General features: G+C 40.0%; 1 protein-coding gene across 2 annotated transcripts in view; it reads right to left on the bottom strand.

Moving 5' to 3' along the window:
- The window catches only part of LOC126184175 (SAFB-like transcription modulator), a 187112-nt gene that overhangs the window by 106996 nt on the left and 55901 nt on the right, over positions 1-24215 (bottom strand). The window contains exon 2 of one of the 2 annotated variants that reach the window (XM_049926547.1): positions 12922-13404. The exons of the other annotated variant lie outside the window; for it this stretch is intronic. Within the exon in view, the coding sequence (XP_049782504.1) occupies positions 12922-13392 (471 nt within the window). The 5' untranslated portion in view covers positions 13393-13404. The remainder of the gene's footprint in view (positions 1-12921; positions 13405-24215) is intronic. 2 annotated transcript variants of the gene reach the window in all.

The following is a 24215-nucleotide window of genomic DNA, read 5'->3' as shown; positions in this document are numbered from 1 at the left end:
AGTTTCAAGACAAGGAGGTTGCAGAAATCAAGGAAAACCTGATTCATGGAACAAAGCATGTGTACTATCTAAACTGAAAAATGTGTGATTGCTACTTTTGTTACTTGAAAGGGAGATAGAATCTTAAAGTAAACAGTCCCAGAAAACACTACAGAACCTTCCAAAATTACTCATGGGTTACATCACTCTCAGACTGCTCAGTGATGATGCTGTCTTGTGCAGGAAAGTATCATAACTCAGTGGTCACATGAAAATGTACAATGTGGTGTACTGAATGGCAGCTCTTTCTAAACATGGATAAATGCTAGATAATGGTTGTAACACAGAGAAAGAATGTAAGAGAATCTGATTACATGATACTGCACCAGCATTTGGAGTCCTCCTCAAATAGGACAAAACACATCCGACAAATTCAGAGATGTCCTACTATGATAGTTACAGTCCAGTCAAGTTTGCATACAAGTGCAAAAGAGATGTCAGGAAACTTAGGCGATAATCTCTGGACGAAAGACAATGTTTTCACAAAACTCTATAATGTTAACCATCATTGTGGAAGACTGTGCAACAACCTGACTATGCACTGTGCAAAAGAGCCTTGAGATAAGGGAGATTATTCCATGTACCAAGCCATAAAACTCAATACTTGCTCCATATGTGAATAGAATATAACAAAGTCACTAACACTGGTATTAAGTACCCTCTGATTAGCACTGTATAGCAGCTTGTGGAGTATCTATGTACCGGTAGATATAGGTTAACCAGAAAGACCTAAGAGTTTTTTGTACTAAACATAAAGTGCAATGTGCTGTTTTAGAAGCATCCAAGAAGACCCTGAAGTACTAAGCACCAAATCTGAAGCAGCCTTCAACCAGCAGAATGAACTAGGATGAATAGCCTACAAGACAAAGAAAATTGTCACAGGTGTGCAAGCAGAACCACTCCCAAGGAATGTGGAAATTCTGAATGCACAAAAAAGCAAAGGTCCCAGTCAAATTCAATAAGGCTTAATATGGTACTTGGCTTTAGTAAAATAATGTGGTGGATAAAGTGGGTGGAGGAAGAGGAGGAGGAGGAGGAGGAGGAGGAGGAGGAGGAGGAGGAGGAGGAGGGAAGGAATAACATGCATGATTAATATCTATGCATTGTCTATTCCTCAGTGGACTACATGGGACTTTGGATTTTTTCAGTGTTGCTGAGTTTAGAATTTAGAACATTCTGTTCCCAGACCAAGAGGACAGTATGAAGAATTTGTTTTTAGATAGTGTAAGTCAGGTTTGATGTACGGGATAATTTTATCCAAGCATAATCTAGTAACCATCTCACCAGCCTTAGTCTTGCACCTATTAATTTAAATAATGGAAGGAGTAAAGGCAACATCTCAACAAATAATTGAGCCACTGAGTCATTGGTAGGCACATAAACTAGACTCTGTGTGTGTGTGTGTGTGTGTGTGTGTGTGTGTGTGTGTGTGTGTGTGTGTGTGTGCGCTTGGGCGTGCGTGTGCACGTGTCCTCGCATGAGTATACGCCTCCTCTCGATATCTTCTTTCTGTGCTAGAAATGGAATCCTGCTTATCTACTTCCAATAAGTTACTAATTAGCAGAAGTCACTCTTTGAAGATGTACATACATGTGTACTTCAAGCTCATACAGTATTGACACATCTCATAAAATATCTGTCTGTGATTATGATTAGCTTATTACAGCAAGTAATACAAAATGATAAACAGTTCAGAGCCAACTCTTGTCATACTTCAGAGAAGACTGACTCACTCTTCTTTCTTTCATGATATAGTCCACTGTCATAGTGTTCACTATTCCACTGAGTGGAGCATGTCTCCAATGCAGGGGCACAGCGGCATGGGGTAATTGCCAAACCAGTGGGTGCTGCAAAGCGTGACCAAACTCCCCGTATAGCCCTGTCTTGCAGAAACGCTGCATCTGCACTCGGTTGGATGCAAACATAATACAAAATCTCCACACAATATATGTGTCCAAACTTACTAAACCAACAAATAAAAATTAATTTCATGTTTGGCAATCATTATTCATTGGTACTACAAACACTGTGCAACACATCACTTCACTGAATTGGTATGTTACACCTCAGTGCACTCTTATAACTCTGAAGAATTGTGTGTGTGAAAGCTAATAATGTTCTCAGTCTTGTTTAATTGGCTTTCCATGACTTAGCACTTCAGGTATATAGTGAGTTGTTACCTTTACTCCTCCCGTTATTTATATGTGGAACAAGGACTTCCCATTACCAAATTTATATCAGTGTTAGATTTTTCCTGGATGTACTTCAGTTAATGTCTGTCGCTCTATTACTGAGAGTTATATTTCCAAAATGGTTGCCTTATTAAGGGTAGTCAGAGTCTTAATTATCACCTCAAAAAAATAGTTACAGAATTAATTTTTTGTTTGTTGCAGGTACATGTATGTGCCCTGGTATATATTGAAATCCCCACACCACAGTACTGGTAACAGACCTGTAACAAAACTGCACAACCAATCCCCAATTTATCAATGGTTTGTGTCATTTTGCTTTGGCTCCTCAGGTAGCATGTTGTGCAGAGATTTAAGTGTGTACCAGAACTACAGACATGTGCTTCCAACAACCAAAAATTTAATTACATAACTATTTTTTGAGTTGATGGTTACAACTTTATGATTACCCCCTTGCACATACTCCACTTTATCAAATGAGCCATGCCATTTTGTTTTAGCTTCTTTAAACTGCACAGGGTACTGTGGCATGAGGATTTCAATGTGTACCAGAATACAACACGTACCTCAAAAAAAAAGTTACTCTATTTTTTTTATTGATGATTAAAACTTTAAGACAACCCCATATATTCTGTGTTGAGATTTCTGAATCAACCAATAAATTTTTTGCTAGGCTGCAGCACAAACAATACACATTAAAGGAAATTCAAAACGTATTACAGGATTTAATTGGATATCCAAAACAGATTAGTGGGTTTGGTTATGCAAAGAGTGGAAAGTGTTTTCTTTCAATGGTTACAGTCTTAGTAGTTCGTAATTTGGTGTTCCAGTACGAACTGCCGGAGATGGTGGTTATGAGTGCTTGAGATGTGCTTACTTGTGTGTGTGTGTGTGTGTGTGTTTTTCCTTTTCTGATGAAGGCTTTGGCTGAAAGCTAAATGTGTAACAGTCTTTCAACTGCAATTCAACATGTCATCTTTATGGTAAGTAGCAGTCTATGCTTTTCCTTATATTGTTAATATTCCAACCTGGAGTCTGATTTAGTTCGTAAGTTACATTCGCAGCATCATTTTGTTGAAGCACCATTCTCAAAGGAATCACGTACTTTCCATTCATTGCTTAGGTGAGTGATAACACAATTACTGGTGAAGCTGCAGAGCAAATAATAAGTTTCTTCATGATTATTTACAACAATGTACAGAAATACAAACCACAAAAATTTGCTAATAGATGTGTGTACAAGTACCACATATTGCAGCTTTACAGAAGCTCTCCTGCGAACCTTGCAGAACTAGCACTCCTGAAAGAAAGGATATTGTGGAGACATGGCTAAAGTTTGGAAGGTAGGAGACGAGGTACTGGCAGAAGTAAAGCTGTGAGTACCGGGCGTGAGTCGTGCTTCGGTAGCTCAGATGGTAGAGCACTTGCCCGCGAAAGGCAAAGGTCCCAAGTTCGAGTCTCGGTCGGGCACACAGTTTTAATCTGCCAGGAAGTTTCTATCAGCACACACTCCGCTGCAGAGTGAAAATCTCATTCTGGAAACATCCCCCAGGCTGTGGCTAAGCCATGTCTCCGCAATATCCTTTCTTTCAGGAGTGCTAGTTCTGCAAGATTCGCAGGAGAGGTTCTGTAAAGTTTGGAAGGTAGGAGACGAGGTACTGGCAGAAGTAAAGCTGTGAGTACCGGGCGTGAGTCATGCTTCGGTAGCTCAGATGGTAGAGCACTTGCCCACGAAAGGCAAAGGTCACGAGTTCGAGTCTCGGTCGGGCACACAGTTTTAATCTGCCAGGAAGTTACATAATCTTTGCTACCAAAATTAAGTGATAGAGGAAATGTATCTTGTAATGATACTGGTAGTTTCTTAAGCCTCCTCAGTCCTCATGTAGCATATGTGCTGCAATCAGCTTTTATTTTTTTCTAGCTCAGGCAATTAATTAAACTTGCCCTGCCTGACTGTAGTGATTACTGTACACCAAGTGCTTTCTGTGCATCACTTCTTTTAATTTCTTGAAGCTCTTAGTAGGTTTCAGAATCTGATTCAAGAAAGTTGTTTTTCACAGTGTTAGCATGGCTTCAAGAAATAAAGGCAATTTCTGCTTATTTTAGTGATGTTTGACTGTGTTTAGAAGAAACTGTAATATGCTAACATAACCTATGCCACCAAAAAAGAATAAGTAATTGTTTATTTCCCCACAAAGATACAGTGATTCATATTTTTTTCATACAGCATTGGGTCTACATTCAGCAATGACCTATACAATCACAGCACAAAATACAAGAGGAAGAAGAGAGTGTAGAAGGAAATGAAGAATATGGCAATGATGTTGATGCACTTCCAATGAGTAAATGCCCCAGAATGCCAAAGCATGTGCCATCACCAACAGCCATGATTTTCCATGCCATGCATCTACCTGAGATGATGACTAAAACTCAGAAAAGTGTTTCAGATGTTGGAGTTTTACATTTTTGTACTGTTTCACAGAAAACAGGAACTTTTCTGCAATTCTATGAAAAACTGTAGAACGGACCATGTATGAAAGGACTCTAGAAAGTAATCTATGCATGTAGCTTCATGCCAAGATTATTACATTGTCAGAAGTGAGTACATATACTGGGTGTCCTCCAGAGACAGTTCTGCTGCAGTACGGATAACAGTGCATTACACTGTAGGAATAGAATAGCACAGAAAATGCAAACTTACTCCCAAGTAGAAGTACATGGGACACCACAATCCTTTTGGGCAAAATATTTAAACTGGCCACTACCCTTTGCTCCCATGACTCTACATCACATTTACACCAGCCCATTTCAGTAATATTATTGCCTCACACATCCATCTTTATGACAGGGTGCATTGTCGTGCTGATACAGTCAGTCATCATCTCCAAACTGTTCATCATTATTTACATTTAAAAGCATCCTTTTGTGGATGTTATTTCTATCTTAATATCTTGCAGTTCCTGTAGTCCTGATTTCACATCACAAATTACTAAAACTATCAGAATTACACCACATTTTTTCCTCTCTGTCCAGGCCTTTAAATCTCAAGTGATGTCAACCTGCCACCATGTCATCCTCTGACATGTAACATCATGTAGATGCAGTACAGAGGAGCATGGGATCAGTACACTGCTCTCCATGCCATTATGCCAACTTTCTAGACCTTACACTAGTTATAGAACCAAATCAAGTACTCACTTTCCCTAAGATAAATCCCATTCAACACTACAGACAACAACTACTTTGTCACTGCTTCATCCTCTCATCCCTATCAGTCATTTGATTCAACTTGTAATCATGTCAGTACCTCTCTTTGCAATATATTTGAAGACCAGAACATAAATCAGTATAGTTTACAATTGCCTCTCCCAAAAAAATCCTTCCTCAATATGCTTAACAACACTTCAATTGCAACATCTTTTCTTTAGGACAGTAGGCAGATATCCAATAGCCTACGGCAACACCCACATTGTCTTTCACATTTCCGTGTCCTCATACCCTCATGGGTCAACTAAACACATCCTAGAGGAAGCAGATCAATTTTCATCCTTTAATTTCTCCTGCAAGTCATCCACAAGTCTGAGTCACTCAGGAAAAGTTGTTTCAAACTTGCTTTCAATTCCCTCAGTTATCTGCTAAAACTCCATTATCAATTAGCATGTTAACTGCCAAGAACTGATAAGCTCTCCATCGAATGTATGATCCATTATTAGTACAATAAGTGACACTTACCATGGAATGATCAATAAAACATTTACTTTCCTCATCCACATGTTAACTGCTCAGTTTCACCAGAGCCAGAAACAATAGCAATCATCCACTACCACTGATACTTCTGTTGATGCTAGTTTAAATTTGATTAGTTATTCAAGCAGTATACAGGAAATTTTACAACAGCCACAATCTGTTTCATTGTCTCTGAACAAACAAATGTACTCCTATTTGACTACCCACATACCATTTTATGTGATCTACAATATTTCCATTTTCATAATATGATCTCTCCTTACTTTCACTCTCCCAGTCTTACACATTTTGTTATTCTCCCAACCCTCTTTCTCCTCTATCTCCATTAAACTACATGACCATTATGTAACAAAGTAAAAAGTCACTGCATACTGTGCAAGTAGTGCTCACCATTACATATGTGAGAAATCTGTTGGGGAGGGGGAGAGGGGGGGGGGGGTCTTCCCTCAAAGAATTTTGTTCACAGCCATCTCTACCGATTAGGGCACTGCCACTTTCACAACACTCTCAGAATGAAAGAGAGCCTGTAATACCAAGGCCTACTATTGCAATAATCATGGATGTGCTGGATCACACTTATGCCACTTTTGTTGAAATAATGACCAACTATTTAATTTAACCTTGTATGTTTATTGTCTGATACAACAAGACAAATTGGCTCATTCCCATCCATAACAAGCCTGTCTGTTCTGTGTGACTTGCTGAAAGTGCTGAAATTTGCTAACTTCGTTTATTTTCAGATAGCTTCAGCTGTAATCACTGTTATAATGTTGTTTGTTTGTTTTAATAATCCTCAACACTTAATGGCAAATACACTATCTTATAACCAGGCTATGAAATGCGGAACTGACCACTAAATGTCACAAGAGGCAGACTTGCCACTTTTAAAGGAGGTGGGGAGTATTGTGTTGTCAGTAGTGGATGAATGGAAATGATTTATTTGAAGTGACAAGTCACGCTATGCCCTGTGGCAATCCAGTGGAAGGGTTTGGGTTTAGTAAATGCCTGGAGAACATTATCTGCCAACATGTGTAATACCAACAGTAAGAAGGTTGTGGGGTTATGGCATGGGGGCATTTCTCATGGTTAGGATGTAGTTCCCTTGTTGGGCTTAAGAAAACATTACATGTTGGAGAATATGAACATATTTCATTGCACTGTGCAATGTAGATGAACAGTTTGGAGATGATGACTGACTGTATCAGCACGACAATGCACCCTGTCATAAAGATGGATGTGTGAGGCAATAATACAATAATATATGGGCAATAATATTCCTGAAATGGACTGGTCTACCCAGAGTCATGACCTGAACCCAAGGAACATCTTTGGAATGTGTTTGAATGCTGACTAACCTCCACATACCAGAGTCCAATATCACTACCTTTAATAGTTTTGACCTGTGAGGTAGAATGGACTGTCATTCATCCACAGACATTCAGACAAGTGGTATTTTGCAAAGGAGAGCAGTGAGTAACTCTTACATAGACAAGATAAACAATGGAATTAAGAACCAGTGTGATAAGCCTGGCATGGTATTTATAAACCCAAACAAATTTATAAGTAACAAATGTATGGGTATAGATGGCGTACATCTTAATAGGCTGGGCTCAGTGACTCTGAGTAAAATGTTTTTGGATGTTTGCAAAATCATCAATAATAAGGGAAACTGACAAAGTGTAGAAGGGATGTTAAAGCAAAAGAATCAACTGAAAATAAAAAATATAAATATATTCCAACAAATGATTTACTTAAAATCATTCAAAACAGTGATAAACATTTTCTAATGCATTGGAATATAAATGGTACAGCCTCAGAATTTTGTAACCCAAGTTACTCTAAAATTGATGAAATTCAAGTTTTACTTTCAGAATGTTCAAATTTAAAAATTGTGTGTTTAAACAAATATTGGGTGACAAAATACAGTATAGGGGTTTTAAACAAAATTGAATATTCTACAGTTGCCAGTAGTTTTTGCAGAGGTAACAGATCTCATGGAGGCTGCTGCATCTGTCTAAATGACTTAATAAACTTTAAAGAGAGAACTGAGTTCAACTGTTTGAAAGAGGAAGGTAATTTTGAAAGTTGTGCTGTGGAGCTAATTGATTTAAATACTGTAATTGCACCTCTGTACAGAATTCCTGGAAGTGTGTAACAAAATTCTTTTTATCCAAATTTCAATGTTTATTAGGAAGACTTGAGAAAGACAGAACAAAAAAAAAATTGTAACTACAGCAGCCTTTAATATACACTCCTGGAAACTGAAATAAGAACACCGTGAATTCATTGTCCCAGGAAGGGGAAACTTTATTGACACATTCCTGGGGTCAGATACATCACATGATCACACTGACAGAACCACAGGCACATAGACACAGGCAACAGAGCATGCACAATGTCGGCACTAGTACAGTGTATATCCAGCTTTCGCAGCAATGCAGGCTGCTATTCTCCCATGGAGACGATCGTAGAGATGCTGGATGTAGTCCTGTGGAACGGCTTGCCATGCCATTTCCACCTGGCGCCTCAGTTGGACCAGCGTTCCTGCTGGACGTGCAGACCGCGTGAGACGACGCTTCATCCAGTCCCAAACATGCTCAATGGGGGACACATCCGGAGATCTTGCTGGCCATGTTAGTTGACTTACACCTTCTAGAGCACGTTGGGTGGCACGGGATACATGCGGACGTGCATTGTCCTGTTGGAACAGCAAGTTCCCTTGCCGGTCTAGGAATGGTAGAACGATGGGTTCGATGACGGTTTGGATGTACCGTGCACTATTCAGTGTCCCCTCGACGATCACCAGTGGTGTACGGCCATTGTAGGAGATCGCTCCCCACACCATGATGCCGGGTGTTGGCCCTGTGTGCCTCGGTCGTATGCAGTCCTGATTGTGGCGCTCACCTGCACGGCGCTAAACACGCATACGACCATCATTGGCACCAAGGCAGAAGCGACTCTCATCGCTGAAGACGACACGTCTCCATTCGTCCCTCCATTCACACCTGTCGCGACACCACTGGAGGCGGGCTGCACGATGTTGGGACGTGAGCGGAAGACGGCCTAACGGTGTGCGGGACCGTAGCCCAGCTTCATGGAGACGGTTGCGAATGGTCCTCGCCGATACCCCAGGAGCAACAGTGTCCCTAATTTGCTGGGAAGTGGCGGTGCGGTCCCCTACGGCACTGCGTAGGATCCTACGGTCTTGGCGTGCATCCGTGCGTCGCTGCGGTCCGGTCCCAGGTCGACGGGCACGTGCACCTTCCGCCGACCACTGGCGACAACATCGATGTACTGTGGAGACCTCACGCCCCACATGTTGAGCAATTCGGCGGTACGTCCACCCGGCCTCCCGCATGCCCACTATACGCCCTCCCTCAAAGTCCGTCAACTGCACATACGGTTCACGTCCACGCTGTCGCGGCATGCTACCAGTGTTAAAGACTGCGATGGAGCTCCGTATGCCACGGCAAACTGGCTGACACTGACGGCGGCGGTGCACAAATGCTGCGCAGCTAGCGCCATTCGACGGCCAACACCGCGGTTCCTGGTGTGTCCGCTGTGCCGTGCGTGTGATCATTGCTTGTACAGCCCTCTCGCAGTGTCCGGAGCAAGTATGGTGGGTCTGACACACCGGTGTCAATGTGTTCTTTTTTCCATTTCCAGGAGTGTAAATGTATTAAATAATAATAATGACACTGTAAATTTTTGTGACTTAATTCAGAAATATGCTTTTAATTTAAATTTCACTGGATGTACTAGAAGAAATACCACTCTGAAACATGTATTGAAAATATTCTGACAAATAATCAGTTTGAGGATGGAAGTAAATTCTGTTTAGATTTAGGCAAAGCACATCATTTAGCACTGCTCAAAGAGCTTCCAAAACTAGGGAAACCTAAGAGAGATAAGAATACATTCAAAAAGTTGTACAGGCAGCAAAAAAATTGGCTAACAACCAGTACATTAACAAACATGAAAATAAATAAAAGGCAATTTGGGGTGTCGTCGAATCTGAGTTGGGAGTAAAGAACAAGTGCCAAGAAAGTGTCCACATAAAAATGATATAATTATAGATCCTTTACATTTGTCAAAATGTTTCAATTATTTCTTCATAAATGTGGCAAAATCTGAAGTAATATCACAGCCCGCCAGGACAAGGTAGATGTCAACTTTGCAAATATAAAACAAAATGCAAGACAAAACATTCAAAAGAATTATCCCCAAAGATGTACAAGATGCTATAGCACCTTTTTTAAAAAAAAGAAAGAAAGAAAGAAAGAAAACAGCTGGGTGGGATGAAATTCAAACCACTGTAGTCAAGGCTGTTTATAACATCATTTCTCATCCATTGGCTAAAATTATAAATCATTCATGTGAGGAAGGATATTTCCCGGATGTGTTAAAATATGCTGAAATAAGACCACTGTTCAAGAAAGGCTCACCAGATGACATGGGAAATTACTGCCCTATTTCCCTGCTGCCAGTGTATGCTATGTTTATAGAAAGGATTGTTGCAAAACATCTTGAAAACATTCTTACAGAGAATGATATTATAGATAAAAATCAATTTGAAATTCAAAACAGGAAAAATACAATAAATGCTAACAAGGAATTCAGTGAAAAGATAAGCTCTGCTTTAGATAAGGATAAAAAATTCAGAGGTATTTTTTGTGATTTGACCAAAGCTTTTGACTCAGTCAGTAACTTACTACTGCTACACAAGTTAGAGAAATATGGTATTGTGGACAGGGCATTGCAGTGGTTCAAATCTTATTTGTCAGAACGAAAACAGAGATTTATTCTAAATTCAAATTTTTTTTGAGCCATAGGGCTCAATTTTAGGTCCTTACAGGTGCTGTACATTAATGGTTTAACTTTAAGCATTGATGTTCACACCATTTTATTTGCAGATGACAGCTCGGTTTTAACTGAAAATGACAATTTAGAACAAATTCATGGTACTGTGGAAAATATAATGGGAAACCTAGAATTATGGTTTCAGCAAAATGAATCAAAACTCAGTCACAAAAACACAATTAGTGCAGTTCAGTGCTAAAACAACATCAACATCTCTCACAAAAATAGCGTATGGTGACCAGGAAATGACTGAAGCAAGTTGTGTAAAATTTCTGGGTCAAAATCTTAACAAAATTTTAAATTGGAAGGCACATGTAGACCACTTAGCAAACAAACTAAACAGTCTCGCTTATGTGATGAATGTCTTATCTGGTTCCACCCTCATGGACACCAGGAAGATAGTTTACCACAGCTACTTTGAGACTATAATTCGATACGAAATAATTTTCTGGGGAAACTCAACGAACAGCCCGAGATTACTCACTCTTCAAAAGAGAATCATAAGAAACATGTGTTTAGTCCAAAAAAGAACATCAGGTCACCCATTATTTAAAAAAGTAAAAATACTAGCCATTCCTTCTCTGTACATCTACGAAATTATTATTTTCATATATAAAAATCAAAACTCGCTTGACAATTTTCTTTTCAACCAGAATTACAGTACTCGTCACAGACACAGTTTCAAACTTCCCTCTCATAATTGAAAACTTTATGTTCAAACACCATTGTACATGGGATTAAAAATTTATAGTCAATTAAATAACACAACTCTGTTAAATATGGAGTTTGACCCACTAAAAAGATTGTTATTTAATATGCTAGTGGAAAAATGTTACTACTCAATTGAAGAATTCATGCAGGACAGTTTGGCATTTTGAAAAGAAAAGAAACAATAAAGATTATTTATTGTAGAATAAATTGTTAATGCATTGTATAAATTGTATTGAAAGCTGTAAAATTACCGTAAGTGTTATATATGTTCTTGTAAATTGTTCATGTCTAAAAATTCAGAAATGCCTGCTTAAATATGTTAATTATTATAACCTTATTTTTTTAAAAGTTATTTGATGTGTCTCCTGTACAAAAATGTTTGATTTGTAACTGTACGTTATGAGACGAATAAACTACATTCTACATTCAAAGTGTTCCCAGCAGTGTTCAAGCCATCATGAACGCAACAGTGTTGGCTCATCCTGTATTAATGTCCACTAATAGGTATCCATATACATTTGATCAAATAGTGTATCAACTGTACTTTAACCAAGAAACAATCCAATAACCACTATGTGATGCAGATATTCTGCCTAGAGCTATGTAAAAGTATGTGTGTCTGTTGCCACCCCAATGATCAGCTTCAGCCATGTATCGAAATAAAATTGTATATAAATATGATCTGGAACGAACTGCCACAACTCCCTGCATTTGCTTCATTCCAATACCAAAATTATACACACCCAACTTTATGTCAAAAATACATCCAATCGTCATCCTTGCTGTATCCAAGTTCAGTCACCACTGTGTGTGGTACAATTAATACTCAGCCTCATCATTCTCTTACCAATCACGCCAGTACAACACAAACAAAATTTTCAAATTCAAATTTTCCGTCCATTTGTTTATCGTAATCTTCAACTGGACGTGGCAAATGTGAACAGCCAAAACAGCTATATAGAAAAGAATGGTTTACTGTTATGTAACAATGGAAAATCCAGGATAGAATGTCACAATATCACAAAAAGGAAAGTTGCCACTCTCCATATAGTGAAGACGCTGAATCGCAGATAGGCACAACAAAAAGACTGTCACAAATAAATGAAGCTCTCAACCTGTAAGGCCTTCAGCTTTGTGGTTTCAGTTGCCTGAGACTGCAGGAGAGAGAGAGAGAGAGAGAGAGAGAGAGAGAGAGAGAGACTGTTTTTGACACAGGCCTTACTGGCCAAAAGCTTTATTTATTTGTGACAGTCTTTATGTTGTACCTATCTGTGACTCTGCATCTCCATCTCCACTATATGGTGACTGGCAACTTTCCGTTTCATAACACTGTTACTCTTATGTAACATATCTGATACAGCCAACTTGTACTTACAGAATATGCCTCTGACTGCCACTGGAGGTCACTTTCAGATGAAGGAGAAACTGAAGATAACACTGAATGTTGTTTTCCCAATTCATGTGCATTGGAGAAGGATGTTTTGCGAACACAGTTATCCCTGTCTTCTTCTCCTATGTCCTCAGGAGAATCTTCATTTAGATTGTCCCAAGAAAGACTTCTACAATCATAATCGAGCAATGTTTCCTCACTAACTTGACTAATATCTTCATTTAATTGTTCTTCCGTCCTCTCTTCACTACCCTTACATGAAGACCTGGAACGAATGTCTGGAGCCCTAAACAACTTGCGTTTTCTTCGTTGGCTTCTAACGACTTCTTTATATATTTCAGGTGTTTGTTTGGCCCTCACAAGCTTTTTGAGCAGTGATCTTGTAACATGAGTGTTCTCATCACAGATGATCGAGCAATATTTTTGCCGTCGTCTTTTTGGTGTTTGGCCTGCCATACTTGTAGATTCCTGCAGACCAAAATCTCATTTAAATATTTTTTGCATATTTATTTCTATAATATGTTGCACTGACAGATTTATTTCATTCATCCACTCAGCATGTTTGCTAAATCCTATAATGAAGCAGAACTTTCGACGATGTGGAATGAGATAACATATAAATTAAAAAATAAAACTGGTGGTTAGAAACTAATTCTGTAGACAATACTACTAACTATCTATTGTTATAATGTTATATATTTTCTATAAATTTACTACAGTAAATTTATCAGGAAAGCTGTTACTTTTTTTTCCAAGTTCCTGTTTCCTCTGTTACATTAAATTACTGGAATTTGTCTACTTCTGGCACTATGTTGGTATGTAACAGGCCACACGGCAGTTACAAAAGGATAACAGTTATTTATGGATTGTGCTGCAGATGTGCGTTTACAATTGACATTAGTCCTCATTAGCAAACTGAAGTCTTCAATTTTTAAATCACGATAATTTGCAAAATAAGTGTGCCAGTAATACAATATGTTTTTAATTTGTAGGGTTCCCTACTTCTTTACTCCGTTTTTGTTGGAAACTTGAAGGCCTTTGCAGTAGAAGAAAGCAGCCAGTTAGAATCCTAGACAAGGAGGCAAAATCTACATGTGATTGCATAAATCAGAAACTGATTTTTGTTATCAGCAACAAATACCACAAACCTACTGGGAAGTGATAATAAGAACTCCAAGGTCTCTGAAGAGGCGTCACCAAAATGACTGGTAATCTGTTATACCCAAAATTCCTACGGCTCACATGTGCTGAAGAAGAATGTTCTTAATTGTAGGTGTACTAGCTCGGATGACAACGGAAAGTGAAAGTATGCTGAGACTAGCTGTCACCTTTATCTTTAATTTGAGACACTGAGACATACTAACATGTGTAAAGTCAGCAAAGCGGAGCTTCTTGATTAGATATACTGTATATATATAGAGATTCTATTTTAGTTAGTTGTCCATGAATTTTCCACAAAGTGTTCATTTAGTAGAGATAAACCTAGAAGTATTCAATATGTGCCAATTGAAGGCCACTTTAGCTTTCATTTGAGGTGCTCATGGAGATACCGAGCCTGGGTTGTTACATTAGCAAACACTGCGATTTTTTGACACGAAACAGCTCAGTATCAGATAATTTGGAATCCTGTGTTTCATATTCCAATATTCTGAGTTAATTTTTATTCCCATAATGTAGTTAATCAATGTGGCCCTCTGCTATTTCCTATGAAGGTATAATTAGAGGCAGGGAAGAAGGTTGTCATTAATGCCACTAGATTTTAGTTCACAGGACTGCATGCAGGGGCATCCACAGGTTTTCATATCAATAGAGGCAAAACATTTTCCCGTAACTTTTTGTTATTTTCTGTTGGCCCAGTAAATTGGTTTCTTACCATTAAAAATTTCTTGAGCAAATAAACACAAATTTTACTGTTTATTTTACATAGTTTCACTGCTTCCTGCTTATGTAGTGAATAGAACTGGATTTAAGTTAAGAGTTGGGAGAGAAAGCAAGTCATTACAGTCAACTCCAGAAAGTTTTCAAACTTGCTTTCATCGCAATGAAACCTATCACATCCAAGACATCATTATCTCACTAATCATTAGTAACTAATAAATTTCCACTGAGCTATTGTGATAAGTTTCTGGATAATGCAGAAGTGAAGCAAATGCCAACTGACAGTAACCAATTGAGGTTTGTGAAGATGTGTGCATCTAGTGCCACAAGAACTGGATGGATGACTTTTTCGTTCACTAGAAATAGGCCTGCCATCACTTGAATTGTTGACCCCAGTTAAAGACTTCGAAAAACCCAGCCATTTGTGTCAAATCAGGTTATTTTCCCTGCCTCATTCAAACTTTCTTAATATGGTGTACTGCAGTATCAAGGTATTATCTTTATGTCATGATCATGTGGAATGAAAAGTACACTTGCACAATTGGCCTGATCGGCAGGCAGGTGGCACACTGCAGGTGTTCGTTGATTGTCAGCAGCTTCTCACAGTTCTCAAATACAGAAAATAATGTGCACAGGAGAGGGTCTAAGTGTGCTTGCCGCTGGTGTGTGTGTGTGTGTGTGTGTGTGTGTGTGTGTGTGTGTGTCAGATATCTATATATATATATATATATATATATATATATATATATATATATATATATGAGAGAGAGAGAGAGAGAGAGAGAGAGAGAATTTCTAAGGAACAAAACTGCTGAGGTCGCCGCTCCCTAGACTTACACACTACTTAAACATGGACTAACACAAACTACCTCATGCTAAGAACAACACAGGCACCCTGCCCAAGGGAGGACTTGAACCTCCGGTGGGAGGGGCTGTGCAATTCGAGACATAGCACCTCAAACCACGCAGCCACTCCGCGCGGCACTTGCCACTGGTTTTTTTAAATGTAAAACAAAAGAAACTACCTATACGCCAGTCCTTATTTAGAGAATCTTATCTAATGTTTGTAATTGCCTAAAGAACCACGACTGTACCCAGGCGTGCACCTCTTTGCCTGAAGAAATCGATGGCCACGAATGTGTTTCTTCTTTACTCCAAAACAGTGAAAATTGCATGGGTATCAACTGGGACTGTATGTATGACGTGTACGGGCTGTCGGGCATAGTCTAAACCACCTTGGCAACATGAGGGAGGGCCGTATCTTGCAACAGAATGACACCACCCATCAACATTCCTGGGTTTCTGAACTTGATGGCACACTTCAATTTTTGGCAAAGTGTTCCAGAAAGTCAATGAGCAATGGTCCTTTGCAGTCAAAGAAAAAACTCATCATGACTTTCCTGGAGATGCTGGGCCCGTTGTTTCGACTTCATTGCAGAAATGGCGCTAGGTAGCCCTCGTATATCCTCCATGCAGTCCCAATCTCTACCCAGGTGATTTCCATATTTTTGGAGCCCTGAAGGAGGACTATTGTAGCTGTCGAATTGCTTTGAACAATGAGTTGTGTGCCTGGGTACAACTGTGGTTCTGTAGGCAATCACAATCATTTTTCCATGAAGGCATTTACGGTGTTGACTCACCATTGGGTCAAATGTATTGGTATTTATGGTGGTTACTTCTAAAATAACAAAAAGTTTACTTACATTTTTCCATCTGCCTCATTTTCATTTGACCGTCACTTATAAGTACAGTTGTATATTTAATTTTTCAAGGATAATGTATTTTTAAGACATTATTTCATTTTATTGTCTTTTAACTTATACTATTAACTTAACCCAGCTATGGATACTGAAACAAAAATATTGATATCCTACCAAATGTAATGCCCACTGGTGAAATATTGATATTTATGTACTGACTTTTGAGATTTGTTTTTGAAACCGAAGGAAAACAGTGAATTGCATGCTCCAGTTGTTTCAGAAAATGTTGAAAGATTTTTAAACTACAAGCACATGTTGTCCAAAAACAGACATTCCCACTCTCTCAAAAACCTCTGCAATTTGACTGTTCTACACTGCATGCCAGTTATCAACAGTGAATTGACTGTTGGCAGCAAACACAACAGTGATATTTCTTAGATCAGAGATATTTGAAAGTACTGTTCTAGCCTGTTGTTGATGTACATGTTTGTTCCATTGTGTCTGTTACAACTTGATTGTAAATAATATTTGTACAAAACTTGGGTTTCCTGTTCTACCATGATCGAGTGTAGTAATGTCTACACAAATTGGCGACCCTAAGTCATTTATTTTTCTTGTTGTCCATCTCATGTGTTAGTCCATGACAATGATTGAAGACAATGGATTGCTATAAGTGGAGTGATACGACACCAGTGTTTCCTAGTTTCACGTGTGCGTATGACTGTGAACCAACAGTATCAACACTGGCACAGCAGAGAGACAGAAATAACATCGTGTTTTATACTACTCCTGGGACCCCAGTGGCCTACCTAACCTTCATGGCCCCGCCACGGTAGGAAACACTTATACCAGCATTGGCTCACACACAAGATTTTGTTGACCATTGAGTTTTGTCTGCGGTTCCAGCCTTCAGCCTGCTAACCTTGAAGCCTGATGTTACTTCCCACTGTTTTAACACTGTTAGTTGTCACAGAGGTCCCTCCCATGCATCACACACTCACTGCCTCATGCTGCATAAGTTACAACATGCGAAGATGATTGTCAATGAACTGCTATCCACTGTGATTGTACGACCCTCAGCTGGTAAGTAGGCCTACTTGTTGCCTCCCCATCTTGTGCTCAAGGGCAGTTCATTCCATTTCTGCGGGGACTATTGCCAGCTTAATGCCTGCACTATTATTAACAATTGCATTACTTGTAAGGGGTCCGTAGGCCCTTACTATAACTTTGCACTCGGCACAGGTTGATAGGGCGAACAACCGATTGTGACGTGTTGCGAGAGCGAGTGTTGAGTTGCGCCAGTGTGGTTGGCGGGAATATGTGTGTGTGAAGGCCATTGTTGGAATACAAGGTCCTTAACCAAGAAGGGTGTCACCATCGCCGTGGTTAGACCCCTAAATAATAAATAAATACCGGGAAAGTGATGAAGTATCTTTATAAAAGTGGTCAGTGACATTACCAGTGCCGATATTTAGTTTCGCGTCTACTGCGCCGGCCTAACCTTGGATTGCAGTGTTGGTTGCAGTGATGGATTAGCGTGTGACAATAATGAAAAATGAAGAAAGCCTGTGCTGAGATAAGCCGTAATTAGATATGTATGACAAAGGCAGTGGCTGTTTCCTTTTTGTGTTTTGAGAAGAATATAAGTTCATAATTAGTAAAACTGTGTCGGGGTTCCTTATTACCAGACATTTAGTATTATAGTATTGAACAGGACGAACTGAAAAGTAACAACTTCGTAGCATTCAATTCCGATTACCAGCCCCATTAGGTTCACGGTCATGTTAATAAAAAATATTGGGCTGCTATTCGATCTGATGAGGTCAGGATAAAAATGGAGGTGTTACATACTCCACACATCAACGATTTTGCCCAGCTACTTAATGGTGTTCAAGTGTTGAGCATCTTCACTTGTATGAAGTTGTAATTGTAGATTCCTATGTTTAGTGACGACATTTCAAAAATAGTGATCATAAGCCCTTTTGGCCTTTCCGAGTTCTGTTTTACACCTTATGGTCTCAAAAATGCAGCTCAGATTCTCAACACTCCCTTGACTCTGTATTGTTCAATTTCCCATATTGTTATGTCTATCTTCATCATATCATCTTCTCCTCCTCAGTTGAGGGACATGAACAAACACATGGGTCAGATTTGGACAGCCCTCAGTGCCAATGGGGTCAAGATTAACACTGACAAGTTACAGCTTAACTGCACAAGTATAACCTTCCTCAGTCTCACTGTAATGACTGAAGGTATTAGACTAATGTCTGATCATGTTGAGTTCATTCAGGACCTTCCATTATCCAGAATTTATCCCGATTTGTGTCTTTTCTGAGTATGGTAAACTTTTATTGTAAACATTGACATAAAATGCTTCAGTTCAGATTCCCTTCACAGAGGCTCTGTCTTGGAAGAACACCTCCAGGAAACACAAGGTTCTATGGTTGGAAGTAATGCTCCAGAAGGTCAACATACTAAAGACTGCATTATCAAATGCTGTTATGCTCATGCACCCAGTGCCTGATGTGTGCATTTCCTTTATAGTTGATGCAAGTGACATATTGATGGGTGCTGTCTTTCAGCAACACATCAGTGACATGGCTCAGCACCTCTAGATCTTTTTGAAGAAACTAATGACCTCCCAATACAAGTGGTTGGCATTCAACTGCAACTTATACATGGTTTATAAAGCTGAGAGATACTTTCACAACAATATGAAAGCATGTGCAGTCACAGTTTTTACAGACCATAAGCCACTTGTTGACACCATCCGCAACCCAGATTCCAAACATTCGACACACATGAGGAGCAGACAATGTAGTAGCAAATTATCATTCCCGGGTAGACTCAATCACTACCCCTACACACTCAGATGAGTCGGCTAAGTTACAATTATGAGAAAGAAGTTGCTACTCACCATATAGTGAACATGCAGACTCAACCAAAGACCAATATTGAACCTTGACTAACTCAGTTCACTCCTCCATCCAACCATTATCCACCCCCACTGCCCCCAAACCAAGCCCTGTTAACTTCCCAGAATTTCTTAACCTCGAACCTTGCCTCACCATTATTCTCCATATCCCTCAACAAGCAAAGTAACCTTACATCCGCAGAAAGAGCCATAGTCCACCATCTAAAAACTGATCTACACCTTTTAATCCTACCTGCAGACAAGTGCTCCACCACTGTTGTTTTGAACTGCAAGGATTACCTGGTGGAAGGACTGTCAGCTGTCAGATACTTCCACCAACAAACCTTGCCAGTGACCCCATTCCAGTAATCCAGCAGGATCTCCAGTCACTACCAAAATCCTTAGGCCCATCCCAGAACAACTCCCCAGAGTCCATCTCTCTACTCACCCCTAAAATTCCCCACACTCCTACCTTCTACATGCTTCCTAAAGTCCATAAACCTAACCACCCAGGACGCCCCATTATGGCTGGTTACTGTGTTCCAACTGAGATAATTTCTGCTCTCATAGACCAGCACCTTCAACTTATTACCCGGAACCTACCCTCTTATATAAAAGATACCATCCATTTCCTCCACCGACTCTCCACAGTTCCTGTCCCTTTACCACACAGTGCCCTGCTCTCACTATGCCACCTCCCTGCACACTAACATTCCTAATGCCTATGGCTTTACCACTATTGAACACTACCATACACAATGGCTGATGGATTCCAAACCAACAACCTCCTTCCTAGTCGCCATGACCAATTACATCCTCACCCACAAATACTGTTCCTTTGAAGGGGTTACCTATAAACAAATCCGGGGTATGGCTATGGGCACCTGCATGGCACAATCCTATGCCAACCTATTCATGGCCCATCTAGAGGAATCCTTCCTAAAAGCCCAGAGTCCTAAACCCCTCACTTGGTTCAGATTCACTGATGACATCTTTGCTATCTGGATCAAAGGTGAGGACACCCTATCCACATTCCTCCAGAACCTCAACAACTTCTCCCCCATTTGTTTCACCTCGTCCTACTCAACCCAAAAGCCACCTTCCTAGATGTTGACCTCCACCTCAAAGATGGCTAGATCAGTACCTCTGTCCATATCAGACCTACTAACCACCAACAATACCTCCACTTCAACAGCTGCCAGCCGTTCCATATCAAGAAGTTCCTTTCGTACAGCCTAGCCACTCGTGGTCATCACATCTGCAGTGATGAGGAGTCCCTCTCAAAATATACCGAGGGTCTCATGGAAGCATTCACTGACCGTAATTATCCTCCCAACCTTGTACAAAAAACAAATCTCCCGTGCCTTATCTTTCCAGTCTCCCACCACCTCCCAAAGTCCTACCATCCAGCCAGAGGAGTATTCCCCTCGTAACTCAGAACCAACCAGGATAGGAGCATCTGAATTACATTCTCCACCAGGACTTCGATTACATCTCATTGTGCCCTGAAATGAGAAATGTCCTGCCCACTATTTCCCACCCCCTCCCACAGTGGTATTCTGCCGTCCACCGAACCTACACACTATACTCATCCATCCTTACACAACCACCACTCCCAATCCCTTACCTCATGGTTCATACCCCTGTAATAGACCTAGATGCAAGACCTGTCCCATACATCCACCAATCACCACCTACTCCAGTCCGGTCACTAATATCACCTATCCCATCAAAGGCAGGGCTACCTGTGAAACCAGTCATGTGGTCTACAATCTATGCTGTAACCACTGTGCTACATTCTATGTAGACATGACAAAGAACAAGCTGTCTGTCCGCATGAATGGCCACCAACAAACTGTAGCCAAGAAACAAGTGGACCACCCTGTTGCTGAACACGATGCCAAACATGACATCCTTCATTTCAATGATTGCTTCACAGCCTGTGCAATATGGATTCTCCCCACCAACACCAGTTTTTCTGAATTGCGCAGGTGGGAACTTTCTCTGCAGTACATCCTACATTCCCGTAATCCTCCTGACTTCAACCTTCATTAGTCACTGTCCTCATCCATCCAGCCCTTTCCCTTTCCCATTCCAGCACTACACAGCCATCATTCCACCACCACACCCAGTCTTTCTATTTCTTTTTATTTCTCTCCTTTTCCACTATTCCCCCCCCCCTCCCCAGCCCTCCGTCTGACCTGCAGCACTTCACTGTCCACCACCCCCACCATACTATCCCTCCCCCTCCCCACCACAGCTTCCTCCTTACCCCTCCACCCAGTCTGCTCAGTGTGGTTCCAGTTGCCCGAGACTGCAGTCGTATGTGCGTGTGTGTGAGCTGTGTTTGTTTGTGTGTGTGTGTGTGTGTTTGTGTGCATGTGCGTATGTGTGTGTAGTGCTGACGAAGGCCTTAATGGCCGAAAGCTTTAACTGTGAAATTCTTTTTTTGTAGCGCCTATTTGCAACTCAGCATCTCCGCTATATGGTGAGTAGCAACTTTCCTTCTCATAATTGTTACATTCCATTTTGGATTCTCCATTGTTTGGTTAAGTTAGAGATGGACGACACCGAATTTCTACGCTTGTGCCAAGACGTCAATTGAGTCCCAAACTTGGTGTCCCACCCTCTCGCTGCCCTGCTACTTTTGTTTGGCGTGATTCATTGACTGGCAACCTTCATCCTTTTGTTCTGGCTACTCCCCTTCAGACAGCTTTTTCAGTCATACATGATCTCCAACAACCTGGCATTAAAACTGCTATATGCCTCGTTGTACAATGTTTCATGTGGCGAAGCATGCAAAAGGACTGCCACATTTAGTCATGGGTTTGTATTCTGTGCCAATGTAGCAAAGGTCACTCTATGGTGGCTATTGACAGTGAACTGACTATTGACACTAAACACAAGAATGGTATCTCTGAGATCAGAGATCTTTGAGAGTTCTGTTCTAGCCTGTTGTTGATGCACATATTTGTTCCATTATATTTGTTACATCTAGATAATAAATTGTCTTCATACAAAAGTTGGGTTTTCTGTTCTGCCATGATCCGGTGTAGTAACATCTACCCACAACTGTAACAGCTCTAAGACGGTACAGTTATACAACTATTTTCGTACATCTTCAAACAGTAAGAACACTTACAGAAAAACAACAATTTTAAATTAATTATGCTTTTTGTAACTTCAGATCCTACTGGATATAAAGTTTTTCATTACTCTAGTTCATTTTATAACTCACTTCACATGTTTTATCTATATTCTAAGGTCATTTTAGTGATAATTTTATAGGTATTTTGGGTCATAAAAATCTGGACCTACTGTTTACAGCTCCTTTTCACATTTGTAAACTCTAATGAAATTTCCCTGGCTGCCCCTCTGTGAGTGCTCCTGGCGACATGTGTGACACTGAGTAATTGCACCGAAAGTGAGCATGTTGCGGCTGCTTCGCGTGTCTACCACGAACGATCGCATAACATAATGGCAACTAAAGCAATGCCTCAATATTGATGCAGTTCAGTCTCATAGCTTTAGTACTGCCAGCAGCCTTTCATGCTTCACAATAGAAAACTGACAACACTCCTGCCAGGGCTCTTCTTTCACAATACAGAGTATATATTGGAAACCCAGGTTACGCAAAATGGTAACTAGCCAATGAAAACTGAGCTCCCTGAGATAAGTGCCATTTAGCATATCCCAGGTAGCACAGCTTATCCAGTTCCACAGGCAGGCAAACATTATGCACTTCTTTCATTGGATATTAGTACTAGCCTAACATTTAACTAACTCTGTAACACTTCTACATCATATACATGTGTTTCATCTTCAGAATAAATATTATTGTCAGTCTTTTTAAGTAAATAAACAGTAACAAGTCTTGTAATTGCAATTTCTCATTAAACAAGAATCACTAAGTAATCTTGTCTATACTAATAAAATATCATTACAGAGAACAAATGTGGAAACTGGCAGAGTGATGAGAAGTGGAAACAGTGTGAAGATTACCTAGAACTTTTTCTTGTTGGCTGCTGTGAAGCAGTCAGCTCTAACAAAGATGTGGCTGCTCTTTGCCACTGCAGGGTATCACAAGTATGGAGAAGGTGCAGTTGCTCTTAAAACTCAAAGCTGATTTGGTAGTAGTATAGGCAGAATTAGAGCAGCTGAAAACTGAAGGTGGCATCAGTAAGCTCAAAAATAGGTCAGATGCTTGTATTATTATTATTATTATTATTATTAATATTATCTCTTTCCTTTCTCATACATTATGTCTGGTTAAAAATGGAAAGTGACGCAGACCTTGATCAAGCGTGACTTCTTTTTAACTGTACGGTATATGTTCCAATGCATTTAGGAACTTTCGGGTAATTGAACATGTATCAATAATTACAGATTTCTGTAGTTGTATATATACGTTTGGATGTAGCTGTATTGCGTTGATGTACTGATGGATATTGTGTGGTATGACTCCTGTAGTTGATAGTATAAATGGTATAATGTCGACTTCATCCTGATGCCACATGTCCTTGACTTCCTCAGCTAGTTGGATGTATTTTTCAATTTTTTCTCCTGTTTTGTTCTGTATATTTGTTGTATTGGGTATGGATATTTCGATTAGTTGTGTCACTTTTTCTTCTTTTTATTGATGAGTATGATGTCAGGTTTGTTATGTGGTGTTGTTTTATCTGTTATAATGGTTCTGTTCCAGTATAATTTGTATTCATCATTCTCCAGTACATTCTGTGGTGCATACTTGTATGTGGGAATGTGTTGTTTTATTAGTTTATGATGTA

The sequence above is a fragment of the Schistocerca cancellata genome, chromosome 1 (assembly GCF_023864275.1).
Source record: "Schistocerca cancellata isolate TAMUIC-IGC-003103 chromosome 1, iqSchCanc2.1, whole genome shotgun sequence".
Lineage (NCBI taxonomy): Eukaryota > Metazoa > Arthropoda > Insecta > Orthoptera > Acrididae > Schistocerca > Schistocerca cancellata.
Note: the sequence above shows the minus strand (reverse complement) of the source record. Positions and strands in the feature narration are given on the sequence as shown.